Source organism: Haliotis rufescens, unplaced genomic scaffold, assembly GCF_023055435.1.
Source record: "Haliotis rufescens isolate VD_foot unplaced genomic scaffold, xgHalRufe1.0.p SCAF_7, whole genome shotgun sequence".
In the NCBI taxonomy this organism is placed as follows: Eukaryota; Metazoa; Mollusca; class Gastropoda; order Lepetellida; family Haliotidae; genus Haliotis; species Haliotis rufescens.
In genome coordinates, this window is record NW_025964361.1 from 16,349,763 (window position 1) to 16,374,488 (window position 24,726).

At 40.0% G+C, this 24,726-nt stretch overlaps 1 protein-coding gene across 1 annotated transcript in view; it reads right to left on the reverse strand.

The window, feature by feature from the left end:
• Positions 1–3,020: 3,020 nt before the first annotated feature.
• The window catches only part of LOC124123794 (polyunsaturated fatty acid 5-lipoxygenase-like), a 28,427-nt gene continuing 6,721 nt past the window's right edge, over positions 3,021–24,726 (reverse strand). The window contains exons 2-16 of the mRNA XM_046486974.2: positions 20,427–21,062; positions 18,692–18,736; positions 18,243–18,371; positions 17,835–17,932; positions 17,475–17,610; positions 17,170–17,265; positions 15,532–15,628; positions 15,273–15,390; positions 14,783–14,875; positions 14,392–14,452; positions 10,465–10,570; positions 10,007–10,098; positions 7,881–8,054; positions 7,011–7,174; positions 3,021–3,517 (exon numbers count right to left, since the gene is read on the reverse strand). Coding sequence (XP_046342930.1) covers positions 3,403–3,517; positions 7,011–7,174; positions 7,881–8,054; positions 10,007–10,098; positions 10,465–10,570; positions 14,392–14,452; positions 14,783–14,875; positions 15,273–15,390; positions 15,532–15,628; positions 17,170–17,265; positions 17,475–17,610; positions 17,835–17,932; positions 18,243–18,371; positions 18,692–18,736; positions 20,427–20,900 — 1,998 coding nt within the window. The 5' untranslated portion in view covers positions 20,901–21,062 and the 3' untranslated portion in view covers positions 3,021–3,402. The remainder of the gene's footprint in view (positions 3,518–7,010; positions 7,175–7,880; positions 8,055–10,006; positions 10,099–10,464; positions 10,571–14,391; positions 14,453–14,782; positions 14,876–15,272; positions 15,391–15,531; positions 15,629–17,169; positions 17,266–17,474; positions 17,611–17,834; positions 17,933–18,242; positions 18,372–18,691; positions 18,737–20,426; positions 21,063–24,726) is intronic.

Here is a 24,726-nt window from a genome sequence, read left to right on the forward strand (position 1 = left end):
CCATAATGTAATACCTAAGGAGATATTTAAGTCTAACATAATATAATATGGCATTTCCAAAACAACCCATAATAATGAACTGTTGCGAAAGAATGATGATTTCGAACCACATTTTATGTCATATTAACCGTTAATGTTCAATTTGCTACATTTTGCTATAATTTTGCTATAATTTTGCTATAATTTTGCTATAATTTTGCTATATTTGCTATAATTTTGCTACATTTTGCTAAGCAATTGCATAAGCAGCTGGTTGATCGGGTTTTAATACGAGTTTACAGTGCTTCGTTGCTGCTAACAGTTTTCTAACTTTATCTCGTTCGGGCTTGGTATAAATGACATCATTTTCACGTAGACATTCCTCGAATGAATCTCTGTCTTTGCAATGAAACAGGGCTACCCATTTGGTCTGCTCTCTGAGATCTCTCAGGACAGAGTTGTATTTTTGAGTAAGTACCCAAACGCTATGTTGAGTATGCCTACCGGAGAATGCTAAATATGAAAGCATATCTTTCTTTTTTGTTAGTTCTTAACTCGCGCTGCAGTCGTCTATTACAAAAAGGGTTGATTCTCCTCGGTATTTTTCGTGACATACTCGGAGGCAGTCTTGTAAACGATCGCCCGGATCGATTCTGTGTACCCCATTGTCATTCATGACCCAATCTCTCGATAAGTATGTTTTATTAACGCTTATAGTCGGGCACAGAATAATAATATGATCGAAAACGTCCCGGTAATGACTTTCTAAAATATCTAGAATAAAAGCTGATTTTCCGCAGCCCGTTTGCCCGCATATGATAGCGCAGTGCGGATCTTTAGGTAAAATATTATTAATAGATTGCTTGCACGAATCGTCCATTCTGTATATTAAGTTGCGCATCCATAATCACGTACAAATATATGTTTAATTTACCAGCCGTTTCCCGGAGCTTCCTTATCTGTATGGTGACACCCTCGCTAGCATTTTCTATTCTCCTCCCACTGCCGTGTAGTTGGTCAACGTCCGTTGTTCGCATGTCGAGCCATAGCGCGTACTTCGTGGTGAGGTATTCACCCATCAATACACTCCCGAGAGACAGATCTTTCACGACCGCGATAACTTCCGGGGATCATTTTATATATAGAAGGAAGTTTTTTTAATCTCATCCCACTGGTGATACGCTAGCATTCCTTGGCTATATAGTTGATTAGGAACGCCTTCGATAGTCAATTCTACTTTTGAAATCTTGGGATTGTAGAACTTCTCGGTATTTCTTTTAAACGCATCGGAGGGGTCCTCGAACAACATTAAAATACGCTTTAACGACCTCGTGGGGACGTTTAGATTAATATTCCACATCTTATCTTTTTTGTCCCTCGTGATCTTTCGATGTCGCATCACGCGATCGTACAAAATGGCTAAACTTCCGGTATAATGGTTATGAATTTGTCTGGCTAATTCGGGATCCGTTATCATATCGTACTCCAGCGAGATATTGTCAATGAAATATCTAGCATCTTCATTAGCAGATCTGATTTCTCTGCCGTAGTCATTAAAAGTGAGTTCGTATTCTAACCTATCGCCTAGGGATGTGGGAATCTAGTAATTCAAAGTCTAGGGGAATATAGAATCGGTTACCTAATGCGTCGGCAACGGCCTTATCTTTTTCGTTGGTATCAACACCATTTTCAGCACCTACGCGCAGTCTCAATGTGTTCTTATTACAAATACCTTGGTACTGTAAGTTTTCCCGCTCTTTATCCGTTCTCCAGAGATCCATGTAGCAATAGTATACATCACTATCGTCGATACTCAAAACCTCATTACCGCTAATTTTAATCGCGATTTTCTTAACGATAGCACGACCTATGTTCTGAAAGGGCTCCCTGTTAACGTCGGTAGAAGTCAAACCAAACGTAAATGCTCATCTAAAGCAATGATTGGCCCCAGGTATTGGTGAGCTAGAGCCAATTTAACTTAATCTTATGACTATCATTGAATCGCATAATCATTTACGCATAAAAAATGCCACCTGTAGTAGCAGTATAGGTATATGAATCCGGCTCCAGTGGAGTTGCGGCAGAACCCCTATTACCTATACTACTTCTGTATATTGTGTAGGTATGGACTTGATAATCCTTGTCCTTCCTTTAGTCTTCTGTATATCGTGTAGGTATGGACTTGATAATCCTTGTCCTTCCTTCAGTCTTCTGTACATTGTGTAGGTCTTCTGTACATTGTGTAGGTATGGACTTGATAAACCTTGTCCTTCCTTCAGTCTTCTGTACATTGTGTAGGTCTTCTGTACATTGTGTTGGTATGGACTTGATAATCCTTGTCCTTCCTTCAGTCTTCTGTACATTGTGTAGGTCTTCTGTACATTGTGTAGGTATGGACTTGATAATCCTTATCCTTCCTTTAGTCTTCTGTATATTGTGTAGGTATGGACTTCATAATCCTTGTCCTTCCTTTAGTCTTCTGTACATTGTGTAGGTATGGACTTGATAATCCCCATCCTTTCTTCAGTCTTCTGTACATTGTGTAGGAATGGACTTGATAATCCCCATCCTTCCTTCAGTCTCCTATACATTGTGTAGGTATGGACTTGATAATCCTTGTCCTTCTTTCAGTCTCCTGTACATTGTGTTTGTATGGACTTGATAATCTTTGTCATTCCTTCAGTTTTCTGTACATTGTGTAGGTATGGACTTGATAATCCTCGTCCTTCCTTCAGTCTTCTGTACATTGTGTAGGAATGGACTTGATAATCCTTGTTCTACCTCCAGTCCTAGTCTTCTGTACATTGTGTAGGAATACGTATAATGTACACTGTCTTATTATTTTATGTTTCTCATATTATATGAAACAAACAATTAGACTTATTTTAAAAATTTGACAATCATTTGAAGGTGTGGTGTTATCTTATTTTAGCTATGGATGTGGTGTGTGTAACACATATTGACCCGGGGAGTATGCGTACACTTAGGCTCGGGGTTAGAGAGGAAGACAGTGCGGTCAGTTGATGATTAAAAGTCTTACGCTATTTGAAAGAAGTTTATTCAAGAAAAACATGAAACATTCAGAATAAAACAAAACCCATAACCCACAAAGTGCACATTAACAGATGAATAAAGCATGACATTTACAAAATAAATCATATATACAAAATATGAGAGTTTGCCACAAGAAGCATTTTTATCTACTATCAGGGTAAACCACCACACAGATTTACCCTTGTGCTTGCTTTGTGCTGTAAGGTTAACTACAATACTTCTTCAGGTTTAATGGTTATAGTTCAAACTAGTCATACGTATGTCTTTGATTAATGCTGAGGCGTCCATATGAATAACATTTCACATAATATATTTCTGTTGTGGATCTACCCTTCATCAACAAAATAGTGAACAGGAACACCCAGGCATCTAGATACTGATAGAATTGGGGATGGCGTCGGGATGAAGATAATCATAGGGAGGATTCCTTGTTTCATTTCTCTTCTCAATCTCCCTACCGACCTCTTTCAGATCTCTCCGGAATCTGTAACAGAATCATCAATAAGCTGACACAGACCTGACATGACTCAGTGATACGTGAAATCTGTAAGTAAAGGATGAATTATTGGACTGGGGTAACACATCAGTGAATTGTGGTTTGCATGTAGAACAGAACATTGTTTAAAACCATGAGCATAAATAGAATCAGGACTTTTCTAGCATGCACCCGAATACATTACATACAACTACACATTTCCAGAGTTATACCATTACCTTCAGTTTGCCCTCTATATGACATAATGAGAAATATAGATGCATTTGCACTTCTAGGGTATTACTTTAAATCTAATTACATGCTTGAATATTTCTGGTTGAAAACATGGACGATAGATCTTGCAAGAATGTCATACACACATAAAATTGTTGGTTTAGTCTACAAAGAAGTCTTCACGAATGAGGATTGCGCAAAACCTTAACAATGTCCCACCTTCAGGAAACTGACATGAAGGGTTCTTGAGGTTATAAGAACATTTGAAATTTGAAATTATCACCTTGAAAACGAATGTACTTCAGGAACATTCCAAACAAATATTCAGTTTCCAGCATATATATATATATATATATATATATATATATATATATATATATATATATATATTAAAGTTGTCATTTAAATATCTGGGTAATTTTTGTAAAAGTTTCTAAAATTTAACATTAAAAATTAAAAATGAAATTTGATGATAAAAAAACAAAGCAGATGACAATAAAACCGATCGCCAAAACGTCAACGGCCATGGTAACCCGATGCACGTGAGTTCCGTGCAAATTGAAATGCACATGCGTTCCCCCATTTCTTGCCCAATAAAATACCCCCAGATCGGATAACATTCATTCGTTATTGAATTGCTACCACATGCCAAGATTGACAAGAAATCAGAGACACCAAGCCCTTGGACGATTGCAAGCTGGACAAACCGCCCGGTTACTAGCCAATGCATTTTAAGTCCACGTAAGGACCATATACAGGCTCCAACAACGGTACCAGACCACCAACACTACAGAAGACCGACCACGTGGTGGAAGACCAATGGTCATCACCCGACGTCAGGATCGTCAGATTGTTCGACATCATCTTCAAGTTCGCTTTGTTACTGCTGCGGAAACTGTTCGACAGACCATGGGGACACACCAGCGACACATAAGTGCGGACACCGTGCGTCGACGATTGGCGAGCAGACACCTCCACTGTCACAGGCCACACCGATGACCCATTCTGACATCACGCCATCGCCAGGACCGTCTTCAGTGGGCAACACAGAACCAGCATATGCGCCGCCAGCAGTGGAGAAGAGTCCTCTTCTCAGACGAGAGTCGTTACTGTATCTCAACAGCAGATGACAGAGAGAGAGTCTGGCGACGCCGTGGGAAACGTTATTCGGACGCTTGTGTTGTTGAGAGAGACTCGTGGGGTGGTCCGAGCATCATGGTGTGGTGTGGAATTGGTCTTGCACAGAGGGTCGGCCCTGTGGTCTTCCAGAACATCGGTCCAGGGAGAGGCAATGATGTCACAGCAGCTCGGTACATTGATCAAGTCTTGAGACCTCACGCCATACCTCATTTGGCACGTCTCCGCAACCACGAGTTTCAGCATGATAACGCCCGTGCCCACACTGCGAGAGCAACAAGAGACTTCCTCCAGCAGAACGGCATCAGAACCATGCAGTGACCTGCCCTCAGTCCCGATTTAAATCCCACTGAGCACCTGTGGGACGAGATTCAAAGACGGCTGAATGATGTCCGACCAAGGCAGACAACTGCAGCTGAACTGCGTCAGGCGTTCCTCAGAGTGTGGTCTCATGTGCCTATGGCCTTCATCAACCGCCTCATCCATTCCATGTATCGACGTTGCACGGCAGTCATCAATGCACATGGCGGACACACGAGATATTGACTTGTGATGCCATTTTCTCAGAGACTACTAGTGTTGTGTTTCACTTTAAGAATATTTGACATATTAATTCCAACATTGATGATCAGTTTTCCCAATTTCATCTCTTTAATATATCTCAAAGTATGTTTACAGTGTTTGGAGAAATAAGGTTTCTCATATATCTGTTCATGGTGACGTTTCTTTTGCGGTTCAGTATATATCAAGCATGATGTCCCTATGTGACATTCAACGTAACAATAGAAATAGAAATGTTAAAAATCGATGGTCACAGTGACCTTCAAATGATATCATGACATTGTTATTATTAAAATATATCTGCAGATGCATTAACCATATGAAATGTTTCAACAATCAATCTGGATTTCAGACTCACTGCATACGGTCAACCGCGTGCTGTAGTGATTAGATCATACAATATCCAGTAAATATGTCTTGTTCCTTACATTGAGAAACTTCAAGCAGCCTATATCTTATTTTCGAACTAAACTGGTTCCCCATAACACCGCAAGTGACAGAGTCCCCCGTCAATATCCCGTTTCATAGGTATTTCAAGAACAAACCCAAATGGCTATCCAACATATAAACCAAATATGAGGTAATTAGGTGAAATTCAACGTAACAATTTTAGAAATAGGATATGCTACTGGTGGAAAGAAGGTTAAAGTGACCTAACACTGTTGGTCATTGTTGAGACATATGCTTAGGGGGAAAAGAAAATATTTTACAAATGACCTTAACTGTGGTCCTGACCTTATTTGTAACTAACCATTATTCGTGATCTGGGCCCCGCCTAAAGGATGACATGTACTACGTTTATTCGACCTACAGTAAATCCTTCTCGAATGATAGCAAGCATAACACAACTGTGACCTTTTGACCTGTGAAATTTGACCTTTAAAAACACTGAAAAGTCTTTCAAGTTATTCCCTTGGTAGAAAACAACGTGACAACAAATTAGCATACTGCTAATCACTGAAATTTATCACATTGGTCTGTTAATGACATCATAAAAATGGCATCACTTATGATTAAACGTAATCAAATGATAATGTAACTTAATCAAATCATATAACCAGTACATGCAGAATATATGAAGAAAAGGACAGTCTTGCGAAAGAACTACAGAGTGACCTTGATCTTCTAAATATGCCATTAACTCACATGTACCAACCTCGCGAGCCAACGCGAAGTGGGAACTTCAAAGGAAAATGAAACAAGACACGCACTGTTTTGTTCGAAACCGCACATACCTATAACGCCGCACATTGTAACGCAGAAAATGTGACGTTTCTGTAAATGTACACATAGTCATTCAAAAATACCTGGCAATAACCACCAATAACTAATAACTACTTTTCTTTAAATAATAGCTTCCACGGTGATGTGGTTGGCAATTCGACTGTTTCTATTATATAACCTATATCAGGTACCACGTAGTGATTGGTGGAATATGTAACAATATGATGTTGAAACGGGCACAGGTATTACTTCACCGATGGGTGGAATGTGATGGGCACTTTCAGGAGCACGTGCTTGAGTTACCTTGAAGAACAATGACATTCGTCTCATGATCAACCATACTTACTCCTCTTGAACAACAGTTGCCTTAGGGTCAAACACATATTGAACCTCGTAGTCCCCCAAACTCTTGACTCCTTTGCTGCTGAGCATTTTGGTGACAACCATAATATCAAAGGTCACATTTCTGTCTGGCAGAGTGTGCAGAATATCAACCATCTTCAGAGGGGACTGAAAGAAAAATTTGAATCTTTAACTGTAGCCCAAACAGTAAATTTACACATGAGCAAAAGTTAATCAACAAACGAATTCAAGATATGAATATACGGATTTATTCATATATGTGATCATGATATTCGTTGTCGTACCACCATGTCAATTGGTGTATATTCGAAAGAGAAAATAAGTGTAGTCAAGTGACCAAGCAGTGACGTCCTATGTTAGTAACGTCAAAGTCCATGATCCTCAGATGTGTGCATTGCCACGAACAGACCTGTCCGAAGAGGAGGGTGGCATGCAATACGTAATTACACGTCCTGCAAATAACTGTTTTTGTGATTAATCATGTTTACATATTGTAAATGTCAAAATGCGTCAAAGTTATATGAGCCTAACGTTTCGCAATCCGCACAGCAAGGCATTTGGTCTTAGGTATGAAAAGACACGTTGGTTTTAAGAATTTGAGAATTCTGTGTTTGTGTTTGTGTTAGCGTCGGACAGATGTGGGCGAAAACTGTACAGTAGCGTGAAGCGTGGTGTAACAACCTCATGGTTGCCTGGAGTCGCCAATACAATAAAACGAGTGAAAACGAGTTAAACGGTATCTAACGGAGACTCATTTACTATTCCATATGTATACTTTAGGTAGTTAAACCACTGCAACAGCAGGGTATCCATCACAATATACGATGGAGTATCAGAGGGACAGTAAACCTACCTTATCAGATGGTGGTGAACCATTCAGAGTTGCTGGGTAGGCTGGTGGGAAGCCGTAGTAGTCGTACTGGGGGAAGTTGACGGCGGCGTGCTGGACGCTGCACGTGAAGATGAACGACGTCAGTGTCTGGATGAAGTCTTTTAGGTAACGAAACTCACCATTGCCCGGAACACCCTGTGCCGAAAGACGTCTCTGTACAGGTACATTGTGAAGAAGGTGTATTGAACTGTGTTTGTTGTTTGACGCCACACTCAGCAATATTCCAGCTATGTGACGGCGGTCTCTAAATAATCGAATCTGGACCAGACAAAAAAGTGATTGACGTAATAGTGAGTGAGTGAGTATGGTTTTACGCCGCTTTTAGCAATATTCCAGCAATATCACGGCGGGGGACACCAGAAATGGGCTTCACACATTGTACCCATGTCGGGAATCGAACCCGGGTCTTCGGCGTGACGAGCGAACGCTTTAACCACTTGGCTCCCCGACCGCCCCGATTGACGTAATAAGCACCGATCTACGCAATTGGGATACGATGAGATGGATCCCGCTTGTCGCTTCTTATGACAAGCATGGTCGCCTTTTACGGCAAGACGGATTGCTGAAGATGTATTCTAACCCGGATCTTCACGGGTTCCTTAAACTGTAAAATAAAAATGCCAAAGACTATACGATACAATTGTTTGAACTTTTTGTCATATTTCGCGCACGTTTGACAATACTTGCACAATTAGCGTGTATTTGTTTTTATTAGTTACGGCACCTACTTGATTGTTATTAAGCCGGCAAACAGTCTGTCATTCTAGCTATAGTAGGGGCGTGTCTTAATTAAAATAATATAATAATCATATATCATTTATGGTGATACTTCACTTACAAACAGTTGCATGTGCAGTATAATTGTTATGTGATACTTCACTTAGAAACAGTTGCATGTGCAGTATAATTGTTATGTGATACTTCACTAAGAAACAGTTGCATATATACATTATGTTTGTTATGGTGATACTTCATTTACCAACAGTTGTATATACATTATGTTTGTTATGGTGATACTTCACTTACAAACAGTTGTTTATGCATTATGTTTGTTACGTGATACTTCACTTACAAACAATTTATTATGCATTATGTTTGTTATGGTGATACTTCACTTACAAACAGTTTATTATGCATTTTGTTTGTTATGGTGATTCTTCACTTCCAAACAATTTTTTTATGCATTATGTTTGTTATGGTGATTTTTAACTTACAAACACTTGTATATTAGTTGTTTCGAATGGTGATCCTTGGCTTACAAACACTTGTACATTAGTTGTTTCGAATGGTGATCCTTGGCTTACAAACACTTGTACATTAGTTGTTTCGAATGGTGATCCTTGGCTTACAAACACTTGTACATTGGTTGTTTCGAATGGTGATCCTTGGCTTACAAACACTTGTACATTGGTTGTTTCGAATGGTAATCCTTGGCTTACAAACACTTGTACATTACTTGTTTCGAATGGTGATCCTTGGCTTACAGACAGTTGTATATGTAGTAAAACAAATAACCACAATGTCCTCGTTTACGCAGATGTTACTCATCATGTTTTTCGTGCGTTAGTCAAGCGTTCGGCATCCATTAATTGCCGTTAGACAATCATGATGTGTCACATCTTTACTCATGCATAAAATATACAATTAATATGTCGGTACCTAATTCTATCGCAATTTGCTTGCAGATTTGCCCCATCCACTCAGATATTTCCGCACAAAATTCTTCTAAGGTACAATCGATAACCAAGGACACACACCCCTACCCTGCGAGTTCCCACCCGACACACACCATGAAGGTTAAAATCCACCATGTGACATCCTCCCCTCCACAACCCATACACTGACCAAGCATTACATGCTGCTGGTCTACTTGAATAAGACCTTCGCATTTTCGCGTATAGTAACTGTGCGCGGTAATATAATAAGCAATAATATGACAGTCATGTTTAACTACGTAGACATGTACACTTAATTCATATTGCTTGTTTAAAAGTGTGGAAGTCAAATATGTATGATAACAAAGGGACCCGGAAGTATCGCTAGGCTGGTACGACCGCGACGCTATTGCCACGCCCAGTTCCACTCACCCTCATCCCAATGCCCCCATCTTCCCTCAGTGCTACCAGCTCCTTGGCAAAGGCCTGGACTTCCCAGTCAGCAAGCAGAACAGCGTTCGACTCTGAAGTATACGTTGTACATGTTGTCACAAAGTAGATGCCAAATGAAAGTTCTTTGTGCTTCCCACATATTCTGGATTCAGAACATGTTGAGTTTGGCATGAGGGGTTTAACGTTTATCGGTTCGCATTGACAGGTATATTTTCGTAATTGATGACGTTGACGTGATTGGAAGCCGAAGGAGGCAGTGTGGTGTTTAAAATTAATCAAAACGAGGATGACATTGAACACTAGTTAAGCTAATTAGAGATTAAAAAAAACCCAGAAGGTATCTGACTGCACAATCAGAAGCGAAATAAAATATTCTCCAACTTAATAGTATAACTAGTACGTATGTTTGTAACAATTACACTTTCAGTATGACTTACCGTAATACAAGTTGACATACTTGGTGACGTACGTGTTGATGGCGTTATATAAGAGTAACCCGTCATCACGGTAGTGGAAGTTAGGCAATACCTCCTTGTCGTACACCTGCAATAACAGAGTTCCTGGAGCTACACAAACGAACTTCCAATCAGAGGCTTAATAACAAAGATTACATGTGTTTGTAAATTATCCATAACGAGAGTATGAAGAGTTGTTGGATATAAAAACGTTCAAGGATAATTCGTATGCCTTTCTTGTAATCATCTCATAGTAGAGTGTTGTATCCAGGAATCAGCTTAATCTTTACTCGTCTGATCAGTCACCGTCCTGTAAATACCCGTAAGTCAGCTACCTGGTCTCTATGGACAGAGATCGCAGGCGGCTGCAAGTGTCTGAAAACTGCGGCAGACAAGATCGACAATGGCGTCAAAATTCTTTAATCTTTAACTTTAATCATGAATAAGGTAGTAGCCTAACTAATCCAAATGTCAGGTTTCAAAAATAGATCAAGTACAGAAATCCCAGAAATTGCGGAAGGCTTGAATGATAACCAATTATTTGGTGTTGAAGTCGGGAAAATGACACCTTGCCACAATCACTGAGAGATACAATCTAGAATTTAAATTACATCTATTTCGTAAATATTCTGAGGACAATGCAATTAGGATAATTATGTTGAATCACAATATATTGGAATGGTCATAATATATTGTAGGGGCGATATCGGGGTTATCAAACACTCTTCAGCAAAAGGTAGCACAGTAGAGAAAATGTCTTCCTTATTTACACGAGTGTTTATTTGCAAAGGTTCCCTGAAAATCACCAAAATTCGATTAGGTATATACATTCTATTCAGTGGGCAGCACAGAAATACAATGGAAGGGGTTGGAGATCATACGATCAGTATTTGTAAATAGACAGGCACGCAATCCAAGAAATTCATAGGTTATTGGTCCAGGCAGATCCAATCCAACTCAAACAAGCCAACACTTTTCAAGTATCACCCGATAATACCACTGTATTGAAAAGTTTAGTTGAAGTATTTACACAGGGTTATAAGTTTGAGTTATGTTGGTCCTCATAAAGGTTAAAATCTCCTCACCAAAAATCGGCAGGAAAAAAAGAGCGGGAAGAATGTTGGGTCCATTTTCGATATCTACCTACACCTAATCTCAGGATATCACCGATCGGCATTGTACCTAAAAACAGGTCAATTTCGATTACAATATACTAATTTTGACATTACAGTGAAGGTGGTTCTAACTTAGGTACAGACTGCCGTTTAGCAAAGTCGTATAGAAGAGGCGCTATTTGACTTTGTTCTGTTAATCATTCAGGATTTAACGTGAAAGGAATAACATTAAAGTAAGAGTATAATGTGGACATGTGCCCATCCAAGGGGAGCAATGTAAGTTGTGCTCTCGTTGAAACGTTTGCAACATGTCATCAATGGGGTGTACAACAATCAGTTCAAGCTGGAGAACATTACCTGGATAACGTACTTTTTGGAGGTGAGGTGAAAACAAATATATGCAGCATATCACCAGTAAAGTTTATGAATTTTTGTGAAGAGTTGAGGATCAAATATTAACAATTCAACCATGCACAAAGTCTCAGCTTTTTGGATGTTAATCTAATAGTAAACTCAACACAATAGCAGATTCATTATCTCTTTCCGAATTTTAGAGGTTTCTTCAGTTGCCACTGACGCGGAACGGAGACGACACAAATACCAACTTCGATAAGGAATCGCTGGTGGCTGAAGCTGAAAGGCTATCAGAGCATTTGATCGCAGAGAAAACACCGGAAGCATACAATCTCCAGCCGATCAATTCGAGATGTTCAGATTACTAGTAGATCACGTGATCAGCTCACTTGTAGCATTTAGTTGGGTATTTGGGTTACCAGTCGGTGCGACGGGCGTCGCCAGACAAGCGGCACAACATGTGCCATGATTCTGCAGAAAACATACATTACGTATAGGGGAATGTCCGAGTAACTCTCCATTCCTTAAAAAAATATAGGAGCAGAGGCCCCGCAGGGGCCGAGGCCCATTATTTTTAAGGAATGGAGAGTTACTTTTACACTTTGACAAAATATTCTGTAGTTGAAAATATTTGAAAATTTCAAATGCTGCTTCAAGATAATGTACAGTTGACAAGCAACTCACCATTCCTGAAAAATAATGGAGCGTTCAAACAATAGAATGAAGTCACAGATGTGTTTTAATTGGCCTTCCTGATCCAACTGTGTCTTTCTATTACGAATAATTCTGAAATGGATGATCAATGGACCCCATTTACCCTTTGTTTGCTTGATTAACTGATGCAGCGTATCTGATCATCATGCCATAAGCGACTTTGTTGAAGGCCATGATCTCATTTATAAGAGAGGTGACACCAGCTGGATCAAAACATGAAGGCAGATTGCTGTTTGGAGGTGTCAAGATCCAAGAAAATGATGTTACTGATCTGAATGGTCATAGCTCAACAATGCAAATATCCAAATGTATTTGACATCCTCAGCTCTTCACTACATAGCCAGTAACACAGTTTCAAATCAGGGATGTGCTATATGGCAGTGTAATTTATTGAGTAGAAGTTCATGGCATTGTGTTGAGTTTTGACAGTGGTTAGTTGTCAAGAATATAGTACTATATAATGTAGGCAGTGGTGTAGAAGTTACTATGATTAAATGCTTTTGGGGGAAGTGTAATCTTGAATCTTTCAGAACATTTAGATTGATCTAGCATGTTACCAAGCATGATAGAAGGGATTTAGACTATGTTTAGGGACAATATCATGCCTCTCTCATCTCACATTACATCAAGACCAGCGGTTGTGTGAAGATCATATTTTCACCCTGGAATTCCAGCCAAGGCCAGGATTTGAAGTTTGACAACTGTTGCTACTTGATGAATACTCTTATCACTGTCTTTATTGCTATCACAACTGCTACTGTATTTTATACTGCCATTGTATTTGTACTGCCGTTGGAGTTTGTATTACTACTTTATTGTATACTGGAATTGTAATTACTTTGCAGTAATTTGTATTGATTTGTAAACCTAGTTTATTTCACAATTCAATTGTTAATTGCATGATATGTCTTTGTTGTTAGTTGGTTTCACACTGAATTTAAAGTTTGGAAGTGGACACGTAGCAGCTGTACTTGTAATTGCTAAAACTCTTAGATTTATTGGCTGCAGTACATCATCAGACGAATCACATTCCTATCACATTGGTACAGCAGCGAAAGCAGCGAGTCAAAACGTCCCGGTTAAAACAATCAAGAAATGAGGCCTGTGGCCGTGAAATCCTTTACGTTGTATATAATAATCCACTTGGCTAAAATCAGAACTTTGTATAGTCGGCTCGTCGATTGTACCCTGGGGTCGCAGAAGAGCATCTGTGGTTGAAGGAACTTGGAGGAGGGGTAACTTGGCTTGCGAAAAGAGGGTTGATGTGGTTCCGACTAATCTCATATCTACGACTAAAGTTCCAGAGGTCACCACCACACAAGACACTAGTTGCCATGTAGTTGGGGTCCAATCAGGTATTATAGGATATTGAAGCAAATGGCAAATGCTTTTTTGCTGGGGGTTATTACAATGAGCTGGTTTCGCCAGACTTATAGCAGGCTACGAGATACTCTCCCTGTAACTACTCTCAGTATCGCCAGTCAACTTGATTCTCCTGTTGATAATTCTTTTGATTTGCATTGGAATACACTGCTTATGTACTAGGTTTTTCCTGCTTTGGGGGTCCTAAGGATGTGAATTTTGATATTCTCGTTGGTGTGTGGCGACTCTGCTTAGCTTGGATTGCCCAGGTACCTTCGAGTAGGCACCCACTATAGGTCTTGGGTCCCAAGGCTCCCAACTACTATACAACTTGTAACAAAATGACGTTCAACCGTTCACTTACCCCTCTCCTCTTGAGGTCTTCCGGGAGTGTTCCGTCCACATCGAGGCGCCACTGTGATACGCTGAACCAGAGAGATCAGATGTAAGTCATGATGGCATACAACTTGAAAATAGAGAAACCTGGGTTCATTCCGTGTCAATATAAAGGCACACAGTCAAGGGGAGGGGTGGGGAGGTGAACATTGGTCCACGATCAGCGTATTTCCGTATAATTCAGTTTGCTTGGTATGATTGCAATTCAAGTAATCATCACGAGTAATACGAAAGTCATTATGTCATAACAAATAACAGATACCATGAATTATGTTTACTGCTCTGTTCAGTTTACTGGTGTTATCTTTCAACACCCACACCAAATTTTTTGTTGTATATGAAACCATACAGATTGTTACCCGAGCTTCACAAGGTTGATAACTCCATTTCTGCCAACAGTCATAGTATTTTGAATCCACCCGTCCTGAGCCAACAACTTCTCCACAGCACGACTGGAAGAAAGCAATGAAATGATTTCAGATACAGTTTGCTGAGTGAAATGCAGGAGGTGATTTAATGGACCGGGTGGTTTGATTCAGTGTCATCGTACCCGACGGCCTGGGTCATTGCTCAAGATACCAATCTCTGGATTGTCTGGTCAACAATCAATTACTTACATATAGTCGTTACATATTTGGAATATTGCTGAGTGCAGCGTTGAACAGGAAATCGAGAAGAGATAATCCTGTATTACAAATTGTATTCCATTTAATGTTGTATTTAAAATTACCATAAACAAGTAAGATACATCCACATTTTATGTATTCGTACATCTTCAGTTGTGAGGTTAAATGTATGTGCAATGATTATTATTTTAAAATGGAAAAATTCTTTGCATCACTGAATTACCTGTTAATTGCAATGATGTAGAGCAGGTGCGGCGACAGGAGTTTGTAGATTGGGTGGGAGATGGCCAGATTCCTGTTGACACCCAGACTCACCCCCTCCATCAACAGGTGCGTGAACCCTGTCATAATGACAGCGGCTTTGTTCATATATTTGAGAATCAATTAATACTGATTTGATACAATAGTACAACATGCGTTGTAGGGTGCAACGTGTGAAAATGATGTATGGATGTGAAACATTGTTTGTGGTATGAACCTACCAAGGTGAGCTAAGGACTGGTGGTATGACGTCTCTGCGTGGTTGTACCACATTTTAGCCATCAGCCACACGTACTGGTCATCTGACGGCAGGAACACCTGGTGACAAGAAACAACTGTAACGTAAATTGTATTTCACGGTAAATATAAATAAACAATAGAAGAAAATAACCAATCCAAATTTTCCACCCAAACAGATTACATCTGGCGCACTTGGCAAAATAGCTCTAAAAACAATACAACGAACCATGCAACATCAGTGATAGCAGTGATCAGGTATTTGCGCAAAGGGTAAGCATCTCCTGTCCGACTGGTAGCATCCGCCATTTACACAAAATTTGCATTAAAAAAGTAAATATTTATTGCCTGACGCCGCACAGCAGAAAGTCGTTGTGGACGTGGTGCGACCTTACATATGTGTCCTTGTGATCGTGGTGCGCCCTTAGATATGGTATGTTTTCTTGTGGTCGTGGAGCGCCCTTAGATATGGTATGTTTTCTTGTGATCGTGGTGCGCCCTTAGATATGGTATGTTTTCTTGTGGTCGTGGAGCGCCCTTAGATATGTGGCCTTGTGGTGGTGCGCCTTAAGATGTGTCCTTGTGGTCGTGGTGCGCTATAGATACGTGTCCTTGTGGTGGTGCGCCCTTAGATATGTGGCCTTGTGGTCGGGTGCGCCCTTATCAGATATATGTCCCTGTGGTCGTGGTGCGACCTTAGATATGGTGTGTCCTCAAACATATACAACTGACATTTCATAATCGTTTACTGAAAGTCAATGAACAAATATGTGGCTCTTGATGTAATTATCCTCAAGATAATAATATTAACATTCTCGTAGGAACCGGTGAGGTAGATGTTTTACAAACGTTGAGTAACAAATTTACAAACCTAGTAGGGTTTTTAATGTGAACGTTTTTGGACGCCTTCCAGTGCCTTCCTAAGTGTTAGGTGTTTAGGTTTTTGGTCATTACAATCTTATTATAACACAGTAGACGACCTTTCCAAAATACCACGTGGAAAGTTAGACGTAACTGCTGTGGAAATGCCATGAAGGTTCACTTCTGATTACCGCTCGCGAGACTTCCACGTACCACTCATACATGATGGCCCTGCATGCGAAACATAGCCACGTCCTACACATTACACTGCTCCAGGTTAGACAGTAATTCATCTTAATGATGCTCAACAGTCATTACACACCACTGATAAAATAAGTCGAAGTCGGAAACAGTGTATTAATATGTATGAATTTATTAATATTTAAAAAAACGCCGTGTTTATCAGCTCCACCCGTGCCACCAAACCCACACACAATTGACCTGATAGTTTCAAGTTAATCGTGGTGCAATTTAGACACACTTATTTACTGATTCTTTGTCTTTCTAAACTGTGCTAATATTAGACAAAACGACAGTAATTACTAACATTGGCATGCAATATATACGTCGACTGCTTGACTAATTGTTGGCGAATTCAGAAATAGTAGGAAATGATTGTATTAAAGCGCCTACGTTCCTTTGAGCTTGTACATATTCTGTTACACTACTGCGTCAAGTTGTAATTGCATAATCATGTAGATTTCTATAAATAATACATTCGTCCGTGTGTGGTGACATCTGGATGACAGTGATCACATTACCGGGTTGTCTGGTCCTGGTTCCTGGAACAGCTGGATGGCGACTGGAAGCAGCTGACCGCTGTTGGTTCTGTACAGCAACAAGATCGGGGCGCATATCTGCAAGAAAAGTGTAAAATGATGACACTATATATCGTACTAGATTGTCTAGATTAAAGGCATATTGTCATTCATCTGAATATCGTTAAATGTGTCATGAATAGGATAAGCAAGCCACTCCCCTTCATTGACAAACTTACTTCCCTACACGTCCTGTAAAACGAGCCATGATATCATGCAAACCATGCATTGGTAACCTAGTTACAAACCACGTGTTCTTTGTCTTTTGGGGGGAATTGGTGTAAAATGTTAAGGTCACAGCAGAACAGCCTTTTGTTGGTAAGAACGTCTCCAATAGTCTGTCCCTCGAGAAAAGGCAGCAGGTCTCCGTCACCAATACCTAATCTGACAATAACAAGAATTACAAATCTGTGGCAAACGATTGTTACTTTTATAGTCGACATTATGACTTAATGAGATGCAACAGACGGCGTGTCTACACTGCTTTTATTGCCTCATCGGACATACTGTGGTCTGTAATATTGATAAATTCAACAATAATAGTCTTTCTTTTGCAAGATGAGCGAGTTGGGGAGAGCAATCTTACGTTTCTGGTTCGTGGAACTTACTTTTCCGGTAAGCGTGTACAGAGACGAATCAGGGCTGGGCAAAGTCCAGCAGTCCTCTGTTGGCCGAAGAAAGAGTCATCTTGCCAAACCTTACTGCTCTATAGATGATATGCAAGAATAATGCATTTTATTTATTTGTTATAAATGTGTTGCTTTAGACTAGGACTCACATGGAATCGAAGTTACGTATCGGTGTTACCCAGTCCATTCAGTATGTACGCTGGAGTAATATAGTATTGTGGATTACTATTAATCTTGCATTTTGGTAAAATAGTATATTACAGTGGAATTACCGAATCAGCGGAGAGGTAGTATATATAGTATCATAGCTGTAGATGTTGAAGCGGGAAAAAAACTGAACTGTAGAAGTAATTAGGCTATGACTTTGACTCGACCACTTCACGTTACCTTTGGTTCGTTGAAGATGTGCATTACGTAAACGTTTCTTATGTCATCCAGAGTTTTCCATTTTCCTGCTGTAACCATGGTTATTTTGCTCTGAATTATCAGGCTCAGTTTAAGTTTCTGCAAGTCCCACTAGAACAGTAGAGCATGATTGAAGGCGTGCATGGGACAGGATGACGCGTCATCAGTCGACGATTTGTACATGTTCTATACGCAATAGTTTATATAAATGAATCAATAATCAACACAATCTTTACAAGTTGTATGTGAACACCCAATCCACTGTGCAATATCCTTCACATATACTTTAGTCACTGGAAGAATCTCAGTTCATGAATAGTCCGCAACATCACCAAATCATGCCTATAATCAATAAGTTACCGCTATTAACATGATATTATTACGAAATGCAGTACTAAGGGTACATTCACAAAATGTTTTGACACACATACACGATACTGGCCTGAAAACATTTCATCCACAGGCAGGGTCTCAGTCTGAAATAAAACGGGACAGAGTAGCTTAATCAAGACATATCTTAAAATAATACACAATTGACACGCTAGCCAATCGTGGTTGATCGAGTAGGTCGTTTATTTATTTAATTTATATACACTAATATCCTACTCTCTGGGACCACGTTGGTAATCTTGAATCTGGCCGCGCCTATGTGGGGGCTTTGGCAATGAGCTGGGGTCGAAACATCTGGCATTCGTTTTACCTTATATTACAAATACGTTTACCCTCAACTAACTAAAATAGGGGCGGTCGGGTAGCCTAGTGGTCACGCCGAAGACCCGGGTTCGATTCCCGACATGGGTACAATGTGTGAAGCCCATTTCTGGTGTCCCCCGCCGTGATATTGCTGGAATATTGCTTAAAGCGGCGTAAAAGCCATACTCACTCACTCAACTAACTGACAGATGTTACTTAGGCTAAAATTGTGCACTTTGGGTTAAAAGCACCAAACCTGGCACACTTATGCATTGAACCATTCTGAACATTTTTGGAAATGGATCCACCTCAGCAGAGCCCCCTGGTGGTAGAAAATCCAAGATGGCCGCTAGCATGGCTGAACTCTTTATTAATATCAATATATACTCAATATATCATACTTGTCTGATCCATTTATATATATATATATATATATCCATAGTAATGCATGTAGAATAAATTGCAGCAGAGCACGTTTATACACACTACATTTGCTGCCTAAATCTGCTGAATGTATACGTTTATTGACATACGTGTTTGTATTAATTCACATTTCTTTGCCTTCACATAAGACTCGTTACACTCAACCATTTAGGTTCATATATGTCCTCCATATTACTATACAGATGAGCCTACCCTACATAAGAGTGTTAACGAGTGACGAAAAAGACAGTTGGGTATTGTGTTGACGTCTTAAGCGAGTGCCAAAACGAGGGCTACAAGGAAAGTGAGGGAGTGAAAGCTGTTTTACGTCGCAGTCAGCAATGCACCAACAATATCCTGGAGGTCTGCTGATAACTGCGTCGGGGTCAGACAATCCATAAGCAACGACCCAAGCCGTCGAGGCACGATGATCCTCCAGGTCACAAATCATTACATCCTGATCTAGTCGACTCATATGTTTACAACTTCTGAGTCATGGAGACCTATTCTAACCCTGAATAACCATGGTGGACGGATTAATGTGGATCAGAGATATAACGATGCTGACTTCTATAGATTTACACATATACTGCCTAGGGAGGAACATCGACAATGGAAGTGCGTCCGCTCGGCATGCTCTCGGCTGTCACTTGACAAAGTTTATTTTCCCTGCCACAATGCATTGACTTCATCCCTGACATAAATCTCCAGTAGTCGAGGTGCCTATTGTGACAACACAAGAGTAGGCTTCTATTTGCAACACTGCGTTAATGTACATCAGTCTGTCATCCGGAAGAAAATAGATAAAGGCATGGCCAGTTATATTCAAAACACTTTCTTATAGGGAATGCTTGGCTGTCCTTGAGGCTGACATCATAAAGTTTGCTGTCATGTGTGTGTGTGTGTGTGTGTGCGTGCGTGCGTGCGTGCGTGCGTGCGTGCGTGCGTATGTGCGATGCGAAAACTGTGAAACATCAGATATTTTATTCATGTTTTATATATGCACCTACATACAAGTTTTTGTTTGCAGCATATGATTATAGTACATACCGATGCTGGCAGCTTCAAGTCGACGGTTTTAATCTTGTACAGTTTGCGTTTGTCCTCCAAGTCCAGCCTCCTCTGCTCCTGTTGGGCATCATCCTGTGGAAGGAAGGTGTCATTTTCCCGGAACACGTAGTGGTAGTGAGGTCGCAGCCACCTGAACACGGGAAAGGTGTACACGTCTCCGTTAGACTTGTTCTCCACTGTGATCCTTTCAACGTACCAGGAACTTCCAAAGCCAGAGTCGTCACGGAATATTTCAAGCTTGTCAAGCTTGCAAAGCCTTTCTGTTTGCGTCCGCTGTAGCTCGAATTTGTCGGTATTTCCCCTCTCAAAATCATCCCTGAAGAAGTGGTTGAGATTGATTTTGGGAGAAGTCGTGCCATGATTATCATGGAGAATTATAGAAACATTGGCGTTGGTCCCAGCACCCTGTAAATCTCCTGTACGGACAGAGACAACTAGCGGGCCGTCAGTCATGTTGAATTGCTGTATGTGAACTGACTGCCTCACCGATCAGCAACACTCACGTGACCTCGTTTTACTTATGTGCCTCGACTCGCTTGACCTGCCACACATTATCCGACATTGTGCATGGAGTCAGGGATACGTCAAGTCGTGGGCCTGATGTGGGATCTGAAACTATTTCAAGGGAGTTTACAAGATTTTGCTAGAATATTACCAAAAGGACATATATGTTATAATGTACTATTTGAAGATATGCTAACATAGTTAAAGGCTCAATAATGACCTCGTGAGTGTGTTCCCCATTTCAAATTACCCTCCTTATACCCTTGAGCGTTGCGATGTTTTATGTTCCCGTCAACACAGACACTGGATTATCACATTTTATTTTGTTGATATATTGATGGTCGTAAGATGCGACCAAAAAGATCGGTCGGTCAGACTCGGTTATTTGCTTGATACAGATATCCACTCCTCATTTCAGTTTCATTACTGAATTAACTTACGAATGTTGAATTAACTCCGATAATAGTTCGATAGTCTAACAGCACTTTTTATATCACATCATATCAATCTTTTATTTTGTAAAATTCGTGTTTTTAAAATGCATTAGCATGGTGGGTTTTGTGTATGTGCCATGTTATAAAATTAAGTGAAACGTTAATGTTGAAATTTGTGCAGAAGTTGTCCCTTCAAAAGTTGTGACAAGAAACGCTTTTTACCCACTTAATATACCCTGTAATGTTTCTTCTCTTGCAGCATGTGGACTAGTCATTATGTCTGGTGCATGGTACATAATGTTTGTGTGTTGCAGTATGTGGACTAGTCATTATGTCTGGTGCATGGTACATAATGTTTGTGTATGGCAGTATGTGGACTAGTCATTATGTCTGGTGCATGGTACATAATGTTTGTGTGTTGCAGTATGTATGCTGATCGTTATGTCTGGTGCATGGTACATAATGTTTGTGTGTTGCAGTATGTGGACTAGTCATTATGTCTGGTGCATGGTACATAATGTTTGTGTGTTGCAGTATGTATGCCGATCATTATGTCTGGTGCATGGTACATAATGTTTGTGTGTTGCAGTATGTGGACTAGTCATTATGTCTGGTGCATGGTACATAATGTTTGTGTGTTGCAGTATGTATGCTGATCATTATGTCTGGTGCATGGTACATAATGTTTGTGTGTTGCAGTATGTGGACTAGTCATTATGTCTGGTGCATGGTACATAATGTTTGTGTGTTGCAGTATGTATGCTGATCATTATGTCTGGTGCATGGTACATAATGTTTGTGTGTTGCAGTATGTGGACTAGTCATTATGTCTGGTGCATGGTACATAATGTTTGTGTGTTGCAGTATGTATGCTGATCGTTATGTCTGATGCATGGTACATAATGTTTGTGTGTTGCAGTATGTATGCTGATCGTTATGTCTGATGCATGGTACATAATGTTTGTGTGTTGCAGTATGTATGCTGATCGTTATGTCTGGTGCATGGTACATAATGTTTGTGTGTTGCAGTATGTATGCTGATCGTTATGTCTGATGCATGGTACATAATGTTTGTGTGTTGCAGTATGTATGCTGATCATTATGTCTGGTGCATGGTACATAATGTTTGTGTGTTGCAGTATGTATGCTGATCATTATGTCTGGTGCATGGTACATAATGTTTGTGTATGGCAGTATGTATGCTGATCGTTATGTCTGATGCATGGTACATAATGTTTCTGTATGGCAGTATGTGGACTAGTCATTATGTCTGGTGCATGGTACATAATGTTTGTGTGTTGCAGTATGTATGCTGATCATTATGTCTGGTGCATGGTACATAATGTTTGTGTGTTGCAGTATGTGGACTAGTCATTATGTCTGGTGCATGGTACATAATGTTTGTGTGTTGCAGTATGTATGCTGATCATTATGTCTGATGCATGGTACATAATGTTTGTGTGTTGCAGTATGTGGACTAGTCATTATGTCTGGTGCATGGTACATAATGTTTGTGTGTTGCAGTATGTATGCTGATCATTATGTCTGGTGCATGGTACATAATGTTTGTGTGTTGCAGTATGTGGACTAGTCATTATGTCTGGTGCATGGTACATAATGTTTGTGTGTTGCAGTATGTATGCTGATCATTATGTCTGGTGCATGGTACATAATGTTTGTGTGTTGCAGTATGTATGCTGATCATTATGTCTGGTGCATGGTACATAATGTTTGTGTGTTGCAGTATGTATGCTGATCATTATGTCTGGTGCATGGTACATAATGTTTGTGTGTTGCAGTATGTATGCTGATCGTTATGTCTGATGCATGGTACATAATGTTTGTGTGTTGCAGTATGTATGCTGATCGTTATGTCTGATGCATGGTACATAATGTTTGTGTGTTGCAGTATGTATGCTGATCGTTATGTCTGGTGCATGGTACATAATGTTTGTGTGTTGCAGTATGTATGCTGATCGTTATGTCTGATGCATGGTACATAATGTTTGTGTGTTGCAGTATGTATGCTGATCATTATGTCTGGTGCATGGTACATAATGTTTGTGTGTTGCAGTATGTATGCTGATCATTATGTCTGGTGCATGGTACATAATGTTTGTGTATGGCAGTATGTATGCTGATCGTTATGTCTGATGCATGGTACATAATGTTTCTGTATGGCAGTATGTATGCTGATCGTTATGTCTGATGCATGGTACATAATGTTTGTGTGTTGCAGTATGTATGCTGATCGTTATGTCTGATGCATGGTACATAATGTTTGTGTATGGCAGTATGTATGCTGATCGTTATGTCTGATGCATGGTACATAATATTTATTAATGTTTGTGTGTTGCAGTATGTATGCTTATTTTTCGTTATGTCTGATGCATGGTACATAATGTTTCTGTATGGCAGTATGTAAGCTGATCGTTATGTCTGATGCATGGTACATAATGTTTGTGTGTTGCAGTATGTATGCTGATCGTTATGTCTGATGCATGGTACATAATGTTTGTGTGTTGCAGTATGTATGCTGATCGTTATGTCTGATGCATGGTACATAATGTTTGTGTATGCCAGTATGTATGCTGATCGTTATGTCTGATGCATGGTACATAATATTTATTAATGTTTGTGTGTTGCAGTATGTATGCTTATTTTTCGTTATGTCTGGTGCATGGTACATAATGTTTGTGTGTTGCAGTATGTATGCTTATCTTTCGTTATGTCTGATGCATGGTACATAATGTTTGTGTGTTGCAGTATGTATGCTTATTTTTCGTTATGTCTGATGCATGGTACATAATGTTTGTGTGTTGCAGTATGTATGCTTATTTTTCGTTATGTCCGGTGCATGGTACATAATGTTTATGTATGGCAGTATGTGGACAGACAGAAGATCTGGGCTAAACTGCTTGAAGTGCACATAAAAGGTAAAATGTTTAACTCTATTACATCACTGTACAAGAACGTGCAATGTTCTGTCAGGCTCAACGGAAGATCAACACCATGGTTTGGAGTAAAATGTAGACTAAAGCAGGTATGCATGTTATCACCCCTATGTTTTAACCTTTTCATAAATGACCTTATCGCTACCATAAACCAAACGTCCATAGGAGTTGTTATCGATGAGATGACTGTTGGTATACTTGCATACGCCGATGATATTGTGCTACTTGCGGAGTCGGAATCCGAGTTAAATCTACTATTGGACTGCTTGAGTATATGGTGTCAGACCAACTCGATGGCTGTGAATATTGACAAGTCCAAAGTCGTACACTACAGGAGCTCCTCAACTACGAAGACTAATTGTATTTTCAAGTGCGGGGTCAGATCTT